At 43.8% G+C, this 18,482-nt stretch overlaps 1 protein-coding gene across 5 annotated transcripts in view; it reads right to left on the minus strand.

Moving 5' to 3' along the window:
• The window catches only part of CEP89 (centrosomal protein 89), a 256,966-nt gene that overhangs the window by 202,887 nt on the left and 35,597 nt on the right, over positions 1 to 18,482 (minus strand). For all 5 annotated transcript variants that reach the window (XR_008845109.1, XM_056525755.1, XM_056525754.1 and 2 more), the window contains 2 exons: positions 1,397 to 1,486; positions 488 to 712 (listed from right to left, as the gene is read on the minus strand). Coding sequence is in view for 4 of the 5 variants with exons in the window: in XM_056525755.1 (XP_056381730.1) it covers positions 488 to 712; positions 1,397 to 1,486 (315 nt within the window). In the remaining variant the exon portion in view is untranslated. The remainder of the gene's footprint in view (positions 1 to 487; positions 713 to 1,396; positions 1,487 to 18,482) is intronic.

Raw genomic sequence — 18,482 nt, forward strand, 5'->3', positions numbered from 1 at the left:
CCAGGCTGTACTTACCGCTAACTTGTGGTTACTTGTTATCAAGATATAATTTTGCTATGTTATTTTATTATTGATTGACATATCTATTGTTTCATTTATTATATTATCTGTGGTTCTGTTGAACTACAAGGGGCCTGTGAGTCACAGACCACTACTATATTCATTGCTTATCATTTTTACCTAAATAAAAACTTTTTATCCAATATTCATTGACACTGAGCCCCAATTTCTTTACCATTTTATTTATTGTTCGACACCATGGGTATAGGTGTTATTTGGGTAGCTTAGGGTTATTGGTCGCTAGTCTGGCAAGAGCCTCTCCAATCCTTTTTCTCTACCCAGTTTTTATTTTTCTGACCAATCTATAGTCTGTCCCCTCACAAAGACTTGCTCATACATTGAGCTCTCTACTGATACCTTAATAGAACATGCAAAACATTCAAAATATTTATACCTTTTGAAATGATTTTATTGATTTAATGCTAACCTTCTGCTTGGGAATTTTTCAACAATTCCTGAAAACTTCTCTTTTCATTCTTTAGACTCTTCACCTTGACCCGCATGGTTTTTATCTGCTGCTTCAGCTCCTCCACTTGAGAGGTCAGCTTCAGGTTCCTGTCTGTAAGTTTCTCAGTTGCAGCCTGCAGCTGTACATCTTCCTCTTGATTTTTGTGTTTTTCAGGAGTCCTTTGATTTTCTGCCACAGACAAATCTGTAATGAGAAAAAAAATGAATATACATGTTCAGGATAGTACTTTGAATAGATATTTCTACATGGCAGACATGCTCAAACTATTCCACTAATGTATGTTCATTAATGGCATTTGCTACGATTTAACACTGGGGCTAATAAGCCCATGTGAATATGCAGAGCCATTGTGAGTCATTCAAAGTCTATGCAGTTCCATACTAAGGAGCTGTAGTTGTTGCTATATGACACTGTAGTATGAATATAATCTGCCCTATATGCAACATAATGGCCCAGAGTTATCAATCTGCCTGAAATCAAACTGGTATGGCTTTGCCCATAGTAACCAATCACCGCTCAGCTTTCATTTACCAGGGCAATATAAAAAATGAAAGCTGAGCTGTGTTTGGTTGTTATAGGCAAAACCTAGACAGTTTTGGTTTTAGGCAAAATGATAAATCTGTGCCAATGTACCTAGGAAAGAATTTTTCCATAACAGTGTGTCCAAAATTGTCATCAGACAGAGAGATACAGTAGGTCAGCATAGAAGCCTGTGTATGTCAGATAGTGGGATATGAGGACAAGAGTTTTCTCACATATTGCTTTTCTTTTCCAACAAGGTTTAGGTAGAAACACAGGCAACACCGGGTACTCTGCTAATACGGTTCTAAATACTACCAGAATCACTTTTACAAAAACCTAAATTACCTGATCTGACCAGTTGTTCTATTTGCTCTTTACTTTTCTTTGAATCAGGATAAGGAACTGGAGACTCTGTTGGTGCATAAACTCTACTTTCTAAAAGACAACACATACATAATTATATATTCATTTTTAACTAAATAAAACTAGTATCAAAGCATTTTCTAAGAAGAATACAAGTAATAACTTTCCAGTAGCCAGCTACTTTATGACAACCCTTTCTTTGGTTTCAAGAGATTACTTTTGGCAGATGCCATATATTAGAACCCCAAATGAAGGGGTTTAAACATACTGCTGCTGCTATGAGATTTATTTTTAGGGTAGGGTCACACCTAGCATATCCGCAGCGTATTTGACGCTGCGATGGCTGTTCGGGCATGCTGGGAGTTGTAGTCTTGCAACATCTGGAGGTTCGCAGGTTGAAGACCACTGGAAGGGATTGACAGGTGGAGAGTTCACTCGAGTATAAGCCGAGGGGGGCGTTTTCAGCACGAAAAATCCGGCTTATACTAGAGTATATACGGTACATATTATGGTAAAAAGTAAAAAGTACTTGGTGATTGTACAAAGTAATTGGTCACGCAAAAAGGTAAAAATTGGTATCGCAAAGTTATGAATTTTAAAAGGAGGTGAGGAAAAAAAACAAAAAAGCAAAAATGAAAATTGGCCTGGTCCTTAAGGCCAAAATGGGCCATATCCTTAAGGGGTTAAGCATCACCGCTGGGGTAATAAACCTAAAACACTGCTTGCTAAACTATCATGATTGTAAAACCCTGACGGATTCTCAGTGCAAGACAAATTTGCCCCAGTGTCCATGCTACTCAGCTTACGTTCAATGTTTTTTTTATTGAGTTTTCTCATATGACAGAGGATACATAACATCAGGCGCACAACATAGCACCATAATAACTAACATGAGGAAACGAATACATGCCAGAACAGAGATATGCATTACCATGTTCCACAACGGAGAATAGGAAACTGATCGGGTAAATTAGGGGGTTTTCTACCTTGGTAGAGTAGGAGTATGTCACAAAAGGCCTTATACAGGAGATATCTGAGAATAAGCATTAGAGCTGTTCAAAGCATAAGAGCTATTCAATGCATACAGGGGGAAAAAAAGAGACCTCGAAGGAAGTATCATGTTGCATTCAATATCTATACAATGAACAGTAGAAATCCATGGTTGCCATCTGTGTGAGAAGGCCTTAAATTTGCCAGAACCCAGAGAAAGAATTTTTTCTAAAGAATATGCGGGGACATTTATCATCGTTGCTTTAGTAAGCAAGTTCTGTAGTCATTTTTTGCTTATGTATGACATATTTATCATACTATCACAGGGGGTTGATAAATTTGGCTTACATGAGCAAAAACCAAGAAATCACTTTTAACCATTAGCACCAATAACTCAATAACTACAATAAGCCCCATTAACTCAAAAAATCCCATTAGCCCCAATAACTTAAATAATAACGTTAGACCCAATAACTCAAAAAATCCCAATAGCCCCAATAACTTAAATAGTACAAATAGCCCTTATAACTCAAATAATAACATTAACCCCAATAACTCTGAAAATCCCATTAGTGAGACTATAGGTGTAAAACTTAATAGAAATGTAAAGTGTATGTTCATAAATGCCAGATGCCTAGCAAATAAAATGGGGGAGCTTGAGGCCTTGATACTGGAGGAACATATTGATATAGTTGGGGTCACTGAGACATGGCTGGACTCCTCGCATGACTGGGCTGTTAATCTGCAGGGGTTTACATTGTTTCGCAAGGATAGAATGAACAGAAAAGGTGGTGGAGTCTGTCTCTATGTAAGAAGTGGTATGAAAGCCAGTGTGAACGATGCCATAGTGTGTGATGATTCTGAGGAGGTGGAGTACAAAAGGAGGGAAATACTGGTGTAATCTACAGACCCCCTAATATCACTGAAGAGATAGAAGGTCGGCTGTATAAACAAATAGAGAGGGCCGCTCGGGCAGGTACAGTGGTAATAATGGGAGATTTTAACTATCCAGATATAGATTGGGGCCGGGGGCTGGCTAAAACTACAAAGGGGAGAAAATTCCTAAATTTATTGCAGGATAATTTTATGGGCCAGTTTGTAGAGGACCCAACAAGAAGTGATGCCTTGTTGGATCTGATCATTTCCAACAACGCAGAGCTGATTGGTAATGTAACTGTGCGGGAAAACCTTGGTAATAGCGACCACAATATAGTAACTTTTGACTTAAAATGTAGAAAACAAAGACAGACGGGGAAAGCAAAAACATATAACTTTAAAAAGGCAAATTTCCCTGGGCTGAGAGCTGCACTAAAGGACATAGACTGGGGGGAGGTCTTCTCAAATACTGATACAGAAGGTAAATGGGACATCTTTAAATCAACTCTAAATAAGTATACAGCTAAATATATACCAAAGGGGAACAAATATAAACGATTAAAACTAAATCCTACATGGCGGACAAATGAGGTTAAAAGAGCAATAAACAACAAAAAAATAGCCTTCAAAAAATTCTAATCTGATGGGTCAGCTATAACATTTAAACAGTACAAGGAGCTTAATAAAATCTGTAAAAATTTAATAAAAACAGCAAAAATTCAAAATGAGAGACAGGTGGCCAAAGAAAGCAAAACTAATCCTAAATATTTTTTTAGATATATAAATACAAAAAAACCAAGGACAGAGCATGTAGGACCCCTTAATAATGATAATGGGGCGGTTGGTCCCGGGCGATCAAGAGAAGGCGGAGCTACTGAATGGGTTCTTTAGTTCTGTATATACTATGGAAGAAGGAGCTGACATTGGCCAGGTCAGTGCTGGTAACACATCATGTAATGTACTGAACTGGCTTAATGTAGAGATGGTACAAGGTAAGTTAAGTAAAGTAAATGTAAGCAAATCTCCAGGGCCGGATGGACTACACCCAAGAGTTCTTAGAGAGGTAAGTTCAGTAATATCTGTACCCTTGTTCATGATATTTAGAGATTCTCTGGTGTCTGGTATTGTGCCAAGGGACTGGCGCAAGGCGAATGTGTTACCAATCTTCAAGAAGGGCTCTAGGTCTTCGCCAGGCAATTATAGACCGGTAAGTCTAACGTGCATTGTGGGTAAATTGTTTGAAGGACTTATAAGGGATTAAATACAGGAATACATAGGGGATAATAGTATTATAAGTGATAGCCAGCATGGGTTTACTAAGGATAGAAGTTGTCAAACCAATCTAATTTGCTTTTATGAAGAGGTGAGTAGAAGCCTTGACAGAGGAATGGCTGTGGATATATTGTTTCTGGATTTTGCCAAAGAGTTTGATACTGTCCCTCATAGACGTCTGACAGGTAAGTTAAGGTCCTTGGGCTTGGAAACTTTAGTTTGTAACTGGATTGAACACTGGCTCATGGATCGTACCCAGAGAGTGGTGGTCAATGATTCGTACTCTGATTGGTCCCCGGTTATTAGTGGTGTACCCCAAGGTTCAGTACTGGGCCCGCTGCTGTTTAATTTATTTATCAATGATATAGAGGATGGTATTAACAGCTCTGTTTCTATCTTTGCAGATGACACCAAGCTTTGTAGCACGGTACAGTCTATAGAGGATGTGCATACCGTATATACTCGAGTATAAGCCGACCCGAGTATAAGCCGAGACCCCTAATTTCAACCCAAAATCCCAGGAAAAGTTATTGACTCGAGTATAAGCCTAGGGTGGGAAATACCTCATCCCCCCCTGTCATCATCCAGACCCGTCATTAACATCCTCATCATCCCCTTGTCATCATCCCACACATCCCCCCTTCATCATCCCCTTGTCATCATCCCACACATCCCCTTATCATCCCACACATCCCCCTTCATCATCCCCTTGTCATCATCCCACACATCCCCTTATCATCCCACACATCCCCCCTTCATCATCCCCTTGTCATCATCCCACACATCCCCTTATCATCCCACACATCCCCCCTTCATCATCCCCTTGTCATCATCCCACACATCCCCTTATCATCCCACACATCCCCCCTTCATCATCCCCTTGTAATCATCCCACACATCCCCCCTTCATCATCCCCTTGTAATCATCCCACACCCCCCCCCCCTTCATCATCCCCACCCCCCTTCATCATCCCCACACCCCCCCCCTTCATCATCCTCTTCTCATCATTCGCCCTCAGTGGTCTTCAACCTGCGGACCTCCAGAGGTTTCAAAACTACAACTCCCAGCAAGCCCGGGCAGCCATCGGCTGTCCGGGCTTGCTGGGAGTTGTAGTTTTGAAACCTCCGGAGGTCCGCAGGTTGAAGACCACTGCGGCCTTCAACCTGCGGACCTCCAGAGGTTTCAAAACTACAACTCCCAGCAAGCCCGGGCAGCCATCGGCTGTCCGGGCTTGCTGGGAGTTGTAGTTTTGAAACCTCCGGAGGTCCGCAGGTTGAAGACCACTGCGGCCTTCAACATGCGGACCTCCAGAGGTTTCAAAACTACAACTCCCAGCAAGCCCGGGCAGCCATCGGCTGTCCGGGCTTGCTGGGAGTTGTAGTTTTGAAACCTCCGGAGGTCCGCAGGTTGAAGACCACTGCGGCCTTCAACATGCGGACCTCCAGAGGTTTCAAAACTACAACTCCCAGCAAGCCCGGGCAGCCATCGGCTGTCCGGGCTTGCTGGGAGTTGTAGTTTTGAAACCTCCGGAGGTCCGCAGGTTGAAGACCACTGCGGCCTTCAACATCATCCAGCCCCCTCTCACCCCCTTTAGTTCTGAGTACTCACCTCCGCTCGGCGCTGGTCCGGTCCTGCAGGGCTGTCCGGTAAGGAGGTGGTCCGGTGAGGAGGTGGTCCGGGCTGCTATCTTCACCGGGGGCGCCTCTTCTCCGCGCTTCCGGCCCGGAATAGAGCCGTTGCCTTGACAACGACGCATCTGCGTCGTTGTCAAGGCAACGTGACTATTCTGAGGCCGGGCCCGAAGCGCTTAGAAGAGGCCTCCCCGGTGAAGATAGCAGCCCGGACCACCTCCTCACCGGACCACCTCCTTACCGGACAGCCCTGCAGGACCGGACCAGCGCCGAGCGGAGGTGAGTACTCAGAACTAAAGGGGGTGAGAGGGGGCTGGATGATGTTGAAGGCCGCAGTGGTCTTCAACCTGCGGACCTCCGGAGGTTTCAAAACTACAACTCCCAGCAAGCCCGGACAGCCGATGGCTGCCCTGGCTTGCTGGGAGTTGTAGTTTTGAAACCTCTGGAAGTCCGCAGGTTGAAGACCACTGCGGGTGGGGGAGTTCACTCGAGTATAAGCCGAGGGGGGTGTTTTCAGCACGAAAAATCGTGCTGAAAAACTCGGCTTATACTCGAGTATATACGGTAAGTTACAAGATGACTTGGATAGACTAAGTGTCTGGGCATCCACTTGGCAAATGAGGTTCAATGTGGATAAATGTAAAGTTATGCATCTGGGTACTAATAACTTGCATGTGTCGTATGTCTTAGGGGGGATTAAACTGGCACTTGAGTCACTGGTAGAGAAGGATCTGGGTGTACTTGTAGATCACAGACTACAGAATAGCATGCAATGTCAGGCTGCTGCTTCCAAAGCCGGCAGGATATTGTCATGTATCAAAAGAGGCATGGACTCAAGGGACAGGGACATAATACTCCCCCTTTATAAAGCATTGGTACGGCCTCACCTGGAATATGCTGTTCAGTTTTGGTCGCCTGTTCATAAAAGGGACACTGTGGAGCTGGAAAGGGTGCAGAGACGTGCGACTAAACTAATATGGGGCATGGAACATCTTAGCTATGAGGAGCGATTAAAGGAGTTACAATTGTTTAGTCATGAGAAGAGACGTTTAAGGGGGGATATGATAAACGTATATAAGTATATAAATGGCCCATACAAAAAACATGGAGAAAAACTGTTCCAGGTTAAACCCCCCCAAAGGACGAGGGGCACTCCCTCCGTCTGGAGAAGAAAAGGTTTAGTCTAAAGGGGCGACAAGCCTTCTTTACCGTGAGGACTGTGAATTTATGGAACAGTCTACCTCAGGAACTGGTCACAGCAGGAACAATTAACAGCTTTAAAACAGGGTTAGATACATTCCTGGAACAAAATAACATTAATGCTTATGCAGAATTATAAAACCACATCCCTTTCCCTTATCCCCTTACACCCTTCCCTTCAATTCCCTGGTTGGACTTGATTGACGTATGTCTTTTTTCAACCATACTAACTATGTAACTATGTAACCCCTTAAGGACCAGGCCATTTTACACCTTAGGACCAGAGCGTTTTTTTGAACATCTGACCACTGTCACTTTAAACATTAATAACTCTGGAATGCTTTTAGTTATCATTCTGATTCCGAGACTGTTTTATCATGACATATTCTACTTTAACATGGTGGAAAATGTTTGTGGTAACTTGCATCCTTTCTTGGTGAAAAATCCCAAAATGTGATGAAAAAATTGAAAATTTTGCATTTTTCTAACTTTGAAGCTCTCTGCTTGTAAGGAAAATGGATATTCCAAATACATTTTTTTTATTCACATATACAATATGTCTACTTTATGTTTGCATCATAAAATTGACAAGTTTTTACTTTTGGAAGACATCAGAGGGCTTCAAAGTTCAGCAGCAATTTTCCAATTTTTCACAACATTTTCAAACTCACTATTTTTCAGGGACCAGTTCAGGTTTAAAGTGGATTTGAAGGGTCTTCATCTTAGAAATCAGGGCTGTGGAGTCGGAGTCGAACGAAATTTTGGGTACATGGAGTCGGCAAACAATGCACCGACTCCAACTCCTACTAAATTTAGACTGGAATAAATAAAAAAAAAGCAAGTTTAAATGTCCCAATTCACAAAAAGTTATAATTAATGACTTCTTTACTTTAAGAATAAAGACCAATGCATGCAATGCCTCACGTAACCGCAAAACGAACACGTTAAGTGACCGTGAAGAAGCCTGCTTTTCATGTGCTTTACTATATGGCACACAACGCACAATTAGGAGCGGCAATACTTATACTTTCCCTAGTGTTGTGTTCTGCTGTTACAGGGAACCCATGGGTAACCTAGCCTCTCACTGATAAGGGGTTAAGGAAATATGTTTTTGCAGGACTAGAGACAATTGTATAAGTGAAGGGAATGGAGGGTCAATAGTTCAAGACTGAAGCTGTAAACCATTGGAAAAACTGCTGCCATTCAGCTAAGGCTATAAAAACTTGTAAACTCGATTGTTAGCTTAAAGGGGTACTCCGCACCTAGACATCTTATCCCCTATCCAAAGGATAGGGGATAAGATGTCAGATCGTCGGGGTTCCGCTGTTGGGGACCCCCGGGATTGCCGCTGCAGCACCGCGCTATCATTACTGCACAGAGCGAGTTCGCTCTGTGCGTAATGACGAGCGATACAAGGGTTGGAGCACCGTTACGTCATGGCTCTGCCCCTCGTGATGTCACAGCCAGCCCCCTAAATACAAGTCTATGGGAGGGGGTGTGGCGGTCTTCACACCCCCTGCCATAGACTTGCATTAAGGGGGCAGGCCGTGATGTCACGAGGGGCGGAGCTATGACATTACGCTGCTCCGTCCACTGTATCGCTCTGTATCTGTCCCCCGAACTCGCTCTGTGTAGTAATGAAAGCGCGGTGCCGCAGCGGCGATCCCGGGGATCAGATGTCTAGGGGCAGAGAACCCCTTTAAACTTTAAACATGACTATGGGATTCTACTAGGGAAATCATGTTTTATAATAGATGCCCCTTCCTTGATCCTCCCACTGCCCTATCTTCAGCAGCAGATCAGCACACAAACTGTTCAATACAGTAGACTGTTGGCTTCGCAGCCAGTAGTCCTGTGGTAGTGACAGGTATGTTACCTTTCTTTCCTTCAAGGAATGTATAAAATACAATCGCATATTAATACAGAGGAGTCGGAAGTATAGAATACTCCGGAGTCGGAGCATTTATCTACCGACTCCACAGCCCTGTTAGAAATACCCCATAAAAGACCCCATTATAAAAACTGAACCCCCCCAAAGTATTCAAAGTGACATTCAGTCAGCGTTTTAACCCTTTAGGCGTTTCACAGGAATAGCAGCAAAGTGAAGGAGAAAATTCACAATCTTAATTTTTTACACTTGCATCGTCTTGTAGACCCAATTTTTGAATTTTTACAAGCGGTAAAATGAGAAAATTTATACTTTTATTTGTAGCCCAATTTCTCTCAAGTAAGCACATACCTCATATGTCTATGTAAAGTGTTCGGCAGGCGCAGTAGAGGGCTCAGAAGCGAAGGAGCGACAAGGGGATTTTGGAGAGTACGTTTTTCTGAAATGGTTTTTGGGGGGTATGTTGCATTTAGGAAGCCCCTATGGTGCCAGAACAGCAAAACCCCCCCACATGGCATACCATTTTGGAAACTAGACCCCTTGAGGAATGTAACAAGGAATTAAGTGAGCCTTAAAGGGGTACTCCGGTGAAAACCTTTTTCTTTTAAATCAACTGGTGGCAGAAAGTTAAACATATTTGTAAGTTACTTCTATTAAAAAAATCTTAATCCTTCCAGTACTTATTAGCTGCTGAATGCTACAGAGGAAATTCCTTTCTTTTTGGAACACTGATGACATCACGAGCACAGTGCTCTCTGCTGACATCTCTGTCCATTTTAGCAACCATGCATAGCAGATGTATGCTAAGGGCAGCATGGTGGCTCAGTGGTTAGCACTGCTGCCTTGCAGTGCTGGGGACTTAGGTTCAAATCCCACTAAGGACAACAATAAATAAAGCGTTATTATTATTATTATTATAATAACGTCAGCAGAGACAACTGTGCTCGTGATGTCATCAGAGAGCATTCCAAAAAGAAAAGAATTTCCTCTGTAGTATTCAGCAGTTAATTAGTACAGGAAGGATTAAGATTTTTTAATAGAAGTAATTTACAAATATTTGTAACTTTCTGCCACCAGTTGATTTAAAAGAAAAAAGGTTTTCACCGGAGTACCCCTTTAATACCCCACAGGTGTTTCACGACGTTTGCATATGTAAAATAAATTTAAAAAAAAAAATTTCACTAAAATGTGTTTCCCCCAAAATTTCACATTTTTGCAAGGGCTAATAGCAGAAAATACCCCCCAAAATTTGTAACCCCATCTCTTCTGAGCATGGAGGTACCCCATAAGTTTACCTGAAGTGCACTACGGGCGAACTACAATGCTCAGAAGAGAAGGAGTCATATTTGGCTTTTTGAGAGCAAATTTTGGTCGGGGGGCATGTCGCATGTAGGAAGCCCCTATGATGCCAGAACAGCAAAAAAAAATAACAAAAAAAAAACACATGGCATACCATTTTGGAAAATAGACCCATTGAGGAACGTAACAAGGAATAAAGTGAGCCTTAATACCCCACAGGGGTTTCACAACTTTTGCATATGTAAAAAAAAAAATAATAATTTTCACTAAAATGTGTGTTTCCCCCCAAATTTCACATTTTTGCAAGGGTTAATAGCAGAAAATACCCCCCAAAATTTGCAACCCCCTGCGGTCGAACTACAATGCTCAGAAGAGGAGGAGCACCATTGAGCTTTTGAAGAGTGAATTGGTTTGGAATGGTAGTCAGGGGCCATGTGCGTTTACAAAGCCCCCCGTGGTGCCAGAACAGTGGACCTCCCCACATGTGACCCCATTTTGGAAACTACACCCCTCACAGATTTTAATAAGGGGTGCAGTGAGTATTTACACCCCACTGGCATTTGACAGATCTTTGGAACAGTGGGCTGAGCAAATGAAAAATTAAATTTTTCATTTTCACGGACCACTGTTCCAAAAATTTGTCAGACACCTGTGGGGCGTAAATGCTCACTGCAGCCCTTATTACATTACATGAGGGGTGTAGTTTCCAAAATGGGGTCACATGTTGGGGGGTCCATTGTTCTGGCACTATGGGGGCTTTGTAAACACACGTGGCCTTCAATTCCGGACACATTTTCTCTTCAAAATCCCAATGGCGCTCCTTCCGTTCTGAGCATTGTAGTTCGACCGCCGAGCACTTTACATCCACATTTGGGGTATTTTCTTACTCAGAAGAAATGGGGTTACAAATTTTGGGGGGCTTTTTTCATATTTTCCCTTGTGAAAATGAAAAATTTAGGGTAACACCAGCACTTTAGTGATCAAAAAAAATGTTTTCTTCATTTTCCCATCCAACTTTAACGAAAATTTGTCAAACACCTATGGGGTATTAATGCTCACTATACCCCTTGTTACATTCCGTGAGGGGTGGTTTCCAAAATGGGGTCACATGTCAATATTTATTTTTTTGCGTTTATGTCAGAACCGCTGTAAAATTAGCCACCCCTGCGCAAATCACCAATTTAGGCTTCAACAGTACATAGTGCGCTCTCACTCCTGAGCCTTGTTGTGCGTCCGCAGAGCATTTTACGCCCACATATGGGGTATTTCCGTACTCAGGAGAAATTGTGTTACAAATTTTGGGGGTCTTTTTTTTCCTTTTACCTCTTGTGAAAATAAAAAGTAAAGGGCAACACCAGCATGTTAGTGTAAAATATTTTTTTTTATTTTTACATTAACAGGCTGGTGTAGAACCCAACTTTTCCTTTTCATAAGGGGTAAAAGGAGAAAAAGCCCCCCAAAATTTGTAGTGTAATTTCTCCAGAGTACGGAGATACCCCATATGTGGCCCTAAACTGTTTCCTTGAAATACGACAGGGCTTCGAAGTTAGAGAGCGCACCATGCGCATTTGAGGACTAAATTAGGGATTGCATAGGGGTGGACATTGGGAATCACTGGCGTAGAATACCCCTAACAGGGTGCCTCCAGCTGTTGCTAAACACCCAGCATGCCTGGACAGTCAGTGGCTGTCCAGAAATGCTGGGAGTTGTTGCTTTGCAACAGCTGGAGGCTCCGTTTTGGAAACACTGCTGTAAAATACGTTTTTAATTTTTATTGGGGGGGGGGGGGACAGTGAGTTCCCTGCTAGGAGTTTGCGCTGTGACGAAACATTTGCTGCAGCTCATACTTGAAGCAAAACTTACTGTAAGCCTGCCCGTGTGAATGTACCCTGTACATTCACATGGGGGGTAAACCTCCAGCTGTTTCAAAACTACAACTCCCAGCATGTACTGACAGACAGTGCATGCTGGGAGTTTTACTTTTGCAACAGCTGGAGGCACACTGGTTGAAAAACCTTCAGTTAGGTTCTGTTATCTAACTCAATATTTTCCAAACAGTGTGCCTCCAGCTGTTGCAAAACTACAACTCCCAGCATGTACTGATCACCGAAGGGCATGCTGGGAGATGTAGTTATGCAACAGCTGGAGGGATCGCAACTACAACTCCCAGCATGCTGGGATTTGCAGTTTTGCAACATCTGGAGAGCTACAATAGAAACCACTGCAAACTGTGGCCCTCCAGATGCTGCAAAACTACAAATCCCAGCATGCCCAGACAGCAAACAGTTGTGTGGGCATGCAAGGAGTTGTAGTTTTGCAAGATCTGGAGGGCTATAGTTCAGAGACTACCATATAGTGGTCTCAAACTGTAGCTCTCCAGCTGTTGCAAAACTACAACTCCCAGCATGCCCAAACAGCTGTCTGGGCATGCTGGGAGTTGTAGTTTTGCAACATCTGGAGTGCTACAGTATAGAGACCACTATATAGTGGTCTCAGACTGCAGCCCTTCAGATGTTGCTAGGCAACTTACCGGCTTCCGTCGGATCCAGGGAGCTTGCTGCACAACATCGTCGCCCGCAGCCTCCAGATGGGTAAGTGGATCTTCGGAGCTCTGCCCCGCCTATTGTGGGTGGGCAGAACGGGGAAAACGAAAGTTAACCCCCCCGCCCCCGATCTGCTTTTGGTGGTCGCGTCTAGACCACCAATAGCAGGGATAGGAGGGGTGTCACCCCTGCCACCTCACTCCTATCTCTTCAGGGGGATTGTGGGTGTCTAAGACACCCGCGATCCCCCTTATATTCTGGGTCACCATAGACCCGTAATGACCCGAAAATGCGTAAATCGCAAGTGTGAATTCACTTGCGATTTGCACCGATCGCCGACATGGAGGGGTCTGATGACCCCCCCCTGGGCATTTGCGCGGGGTACCTGCTGATAGATATCAGCAGTCACCCCGATCCGGTCCCCACCCGGCGGGGTCTGAAATTCCCACAGGCGTACAGGTACACCCTTGGTCCTTAAGTACTAGGGAGCAAAGGCGTACGCCCTTGGCCCTTAACCCCTTAAGGACTCAGGGTTTTTCCGTTTTTGCACTTTCGTTTTTTCCTCCTTACCTTTTAAAAATCATAACCCTTTCAATTTTCCACCTAAAAATCCATATTATGGCTTATTTTTTGCGTCGCCAATTCTACTTTGCAGTGACATTAGTCATTTTACCCAAAAATGCACGGCGAAACGAAAAAAAAAAATCATTGTGCGACAAAATCGAAAAAAAAAACGCCATTTTGTAACTTTTGGGGGCTTCCGTTTCTACGCAGTGCATATTTCGGTAAAAATGACACCTTATTATTCTGTAGGTCCATACGGTTAAAATGATACCCTACTTATATAGGTTTGATTTTGTCGCACTTCTGGAAAAAATCATAACTACATGCAGGAAAATTTATACGTTTAAAAATTTCATCTTCTGACCCCTATAACTTTTTTATTTTTCCATGTACAGGGCGGTATGAGGACTCATTTTTGCGCCGTGATCTGAAGTTTTTATCGGTATGATTTTTGTTTTGATCGTACTTTTTGATCACTTTTTATTCATTTTTTAATGGTGTAAAAAGTAACCAAAATACGCTTTTTTGGACTTTGGAATTTTTTTGCGCGTACGCCATTGTCCGTGCGGTTTAATTAATGATATATTTTTATAGTTCGGACATTTACGCACGCGGCGATACCACATATGTATTTTTTTTTTTTTACACTTTTATTTTTTTTATGGGAAAAGGGGGGTGATTCAAACTTTTATTAGGGAAGGGGTTAAATGACCTTTATTAACACTTTTTTTTTAACTTTTTTTTTTGCAGTGTTATAGGTCCCATAGGAACCTATAACACTGCACACACTGATCTCTCATCCTGATCACAGGCGTGTATTAACACGCCTGTGATCAGTGTTATCGGCGCTTGACTGCTCCTGCCTGGATCTCAGGCACGGAGCAGTCATTCGTCGATCGGACACCGAGGAGGCAGGTAAGGTCCCTCCCGGTGTCCGGTCAGCTGTTCAGGATGCCGCGATTTCAGCCGGGTCACTTTCACTTTCACTTTAGAAGCGGCGGTCAGCTTTGACCGCCGCTTCTAAAGGGTTAATACCGCACATCGCCGCGATCGGCGATGTGTGGTATTAGCCGCGGGTCCCGGCCGTTGATGAGCGCCGGGACCGACGCGATATGATGCAGGATCGCAGCGCGATCCCGCTTCATATCGCGGGAGCCAGCGCAGGACGTAAATATACGCCCTGCGTCGTTAACCCCTTAAGGACTCAGGGTTTTTCCACTTTCGTTTTTTCCTCCTTACCTTTTAAAAATCATAACCCTTTCAATTTTCCACCTAAAAATCCATATTATGGCTTATTTTTTGCGTAGCCAATTCTACTTTGCAGTGACATTAGTCATTTTACCCAAAAATGCACGGCGAAACGGGAAAAAAAATCATTGTGCGACAAAATCGAAAAAAAAACCGCCATTTTGTAACTTTTGGGGGCTTTCGTTTCTACGCAGTGCATATTTCGGTAAAAATTACACCTTATCATTATTCTGTAGGTCCATACGGTTAAAATGATACCCTACTTATATAGGTTTGATTTGTCGCACTTCTGGAAAAAATCATAACTACATGCAGGAAAATTTATATGTTTAAAAATGTCATCTTCTGACCCCTATAACTTTTTTATTTTTCCACGTATGGGGTGGTATGAGGACTCATTTTTTGCGCCGTGATCTGAAGTTTTTATCGGTATGATTTTTGTTTTGATCGTACTTTTTGATCCCTTTTTATTCATTTTTTAATGGTATAAAAAGTGACCAAAATACGCTTTTTTGGACTTTGGATTTTTTTTGCGCGTACGCCATTGACCGTACGGCTTAATTAATGATATATTTTTATAGTTCGGACATTTACGCACGCGGCGATACCACATATGTTTATTTTTTATTTTTTTTACACTTATTTTTTTTATGGGAAAAGGGGGGTGATTCAAACTTTTATTAGGGAAGGGGTTAAATGACCTTTATTAACACTTTTTTTTTACATTTTTTTTGCAGTGTTATAGGTCCCATAGGGACCTATAACACTGCACACACTGATCTCCTATGCTGATCACTGGCGTGCATTAACACGCCTGTGATCAGCATTATCGGCGCTTGACTGCTCCTGCCTGGATCTCAGGCACGGAGCAGTCATTCGTCGATCGGACACCGGGGAGGCAGGTAAGAGCCCTCCCGGTGTCCGATCAGCTGTTCGGGACGCCGCGATTTCACCGCGGCGGTCCCGAACAGCCCGACTGAGCAGCCGGGTCACTTTCACTTTCGAAGCGGCGGTCAGCTTTGACCGGCGCTTCTAAAGGGTTAATACCGCACATCGCCGCGATCGGCGATGTGTGGTATTAGCCGCGGGTCCCGGCCGTTGATTAGCGCCGGGACCGACGCGATATGATGCGGGATCGCGGCGCGATCCCGCTTCATATCGCGTGAACCGGCGCAGGACGTAAATATACGTCCTGCGTCGTTAAGGGGTTAAATACCTTTTTTTTTTTTTTTTAGCTCACATAAGCAAAAACAAAATAATGACTACAGAACACCACTTTGCAGCTTTGAAAAAAAATGTGTGTGTGTGTATATATATATATAATATGTGTGTGTGTGTGTGTGTGTGTGTGTGTTTATTAAATTTTTTTAACACTTTTTTTTTTTTTTTTACTTCTTCTACAGATCCGTGTATCCTGTGGACTCCTTCAGATTCGGTGGACTACTTCGACGACCAGCGTTTTTCTTTGCTTGATGTTAATAAAATGGTTAACGAGGGCTTGTGGGGGGAGTGTTTTTATGCAATAAATATTTTTTTAAACCTGTTGTGTTTTTTTTTTTTTTTTTTAACTTACTGGACAGGCTTAATAGTGGAAGCTGTCTTACAGACAGAGTCCATTACTAAGCCGGGCTTAGCGTTCGCCACAAAAAAAGCTAGCGCTAACCCCCAATTATTACCCCGGTACCCAACACCACAGGGGTGCCAGGAAGAGCTGGTACCAACAGGCCCGGAGCGTCAAAAATGGCACTCCTGGGCCTAGGCGGTAACAGGCTGGCGTTATTTAGGCTGGGGAGGGCCAGTAACAATGGTCCTCGCCCACCCTGGTAACGTCAGGCTGTTACTGTTTGGTTGGTGTTTGGCTGAGAATAAAAATAGGGGGGACCCTATGTGTTTTTTTTTTATTTATATTTAATTATTTATAAATTAAAAAAAAAACGCATAGGGTACCCCCTATTTTTATTCTCAGCCAAATACCAACCAAACAGTAACAGCCTGACGTTACTAGGGTGGGCGAGGACCATTGTTACTGGCCCTCCCCAGCCTAAATAACGCCAGCCTGTTACCGCCTAGGCCCAGGAGCGCCATATTTGCCAGTGGGTACCGGGGTAATAATTGCGGGTTAGTGATAGCTGTTTTTGTGGCCAACGCTAAGCCTCAGCTTACTTATGGACTCCGTCTATAAGACAGCTTCCACTACTAAGCCTGTCAAGTAAATAAAAAAATAAAAAACACACAACACGTTGCAAAAAAATTATTCCAAAAAACACTCCCCCACAAGCCCTCGTTAACCATTTTATTAACATTAAACAGATTTTAAAAAAACGCTGGTCATCGAAGCAGTCCACCGAATCCAAAGTATACACGGATCTGAAATGAGAAATAAAAAAAAGAAAAATAGGTTAATACATTTATTGTCACCCGCCCATGAATACAACTTTCAGCATGTCCTTACAGTAAGGATATGCTGGGAGTTGTAGTGTGGGGGGGGGGGGGAACAATCTCCTGCACCACATGACTACGACTCCCAGCATATCCTTACTGTAAGGGCCTGCTGGGAGCTGTAGTTGTGCAGCAGGGGGAAGGTGACAAGCACCCGCCCCCACCCCCCCTACAACTCTCCCAGCATGCCCTTGCTGTAAGGACATGCTGGGAGTTGTATTCGTGCCAGCCAGGGAAGCGGGTGGTAATGCGCTCCGCTCCCTGGCTGCAGTGATCAGAGAATCACTGTAATTTCATATTTCCAGTCGGGTCACGTGGCATGGGACCCAGTGGGAAATATGAAATTACACCAATCTCTGCTGCGCTGTGGTAAGGAGCCCGGGCTGAAATAATACTGCAGCCGCCCGGGACTCCCGCAGCCGGGCACGGAGATGTGCAAAAGTTGTCCCTGCCATCTCTCGGCGTGTACCGCAGTGCTGAGGGATGGCAGGGACGGCACCTAAACATCTCCCTACCTGAGCGGCTGCAGAGTTATGTCAGTGCTGCGGTGATAATAATTGACGGAGCCCGGGCAGCTGAAGTGTGGCTAGCCCGGGCTCCTTACCACGGCGCCGCAGGATATATGAGGAGCCCTGGCGACTGAAGTGTGGCTAGCCCGGGCTCCTTTTAACATCTGGCAGATCCGTGGCTCCGAGGTATGTTAAAAGGAGCCCAGGCTGGCATCACTCTGCAGCCGCCCGGGCTCCTCTGATCCTATCCCCGCTACCCTAAGATAATGACACTGCTGTACATACCCCCACCCCCCCTTGTCTTCTACCCGCCCGCGCCGCACATTGTCCACCCGCTATAATACTACAACTCCCAGAATGCCCTCACTGTATGGGAGTTGAAGTCTTGCAACAGGTAGCAGACAGATGGGAGATGTGCGGCGCAGACGGGTAGTAGCATTTTATGCTCCATGTTTGAGCTGGAGTAAATTTAGTCAATTTTTAACCTTGTTGCGACTGTCGCAGTTAATAAATACCAGACTACCCGTAGTCCATTTTAAAATTATTACTTTGCAGTTAAGTTTTGGAAAACTTGCTTTTCTCGCTTTCCAGTCAAAATGTCGCACGAA

The sequence above is a fragment of the Hyla sarda genome, chromosome 6 (genome assembly GCF_029499605.1).
Source record: "Hyla sarda isolate aHylSar1 chromosome 6, aHylSar1.hap1, whole genome shotgun sequence".
NCBI lineage: Eukaryota > Metazoa > Chordata > Amphibia > Anura > Hylidae > Hyla > Hyla sarda.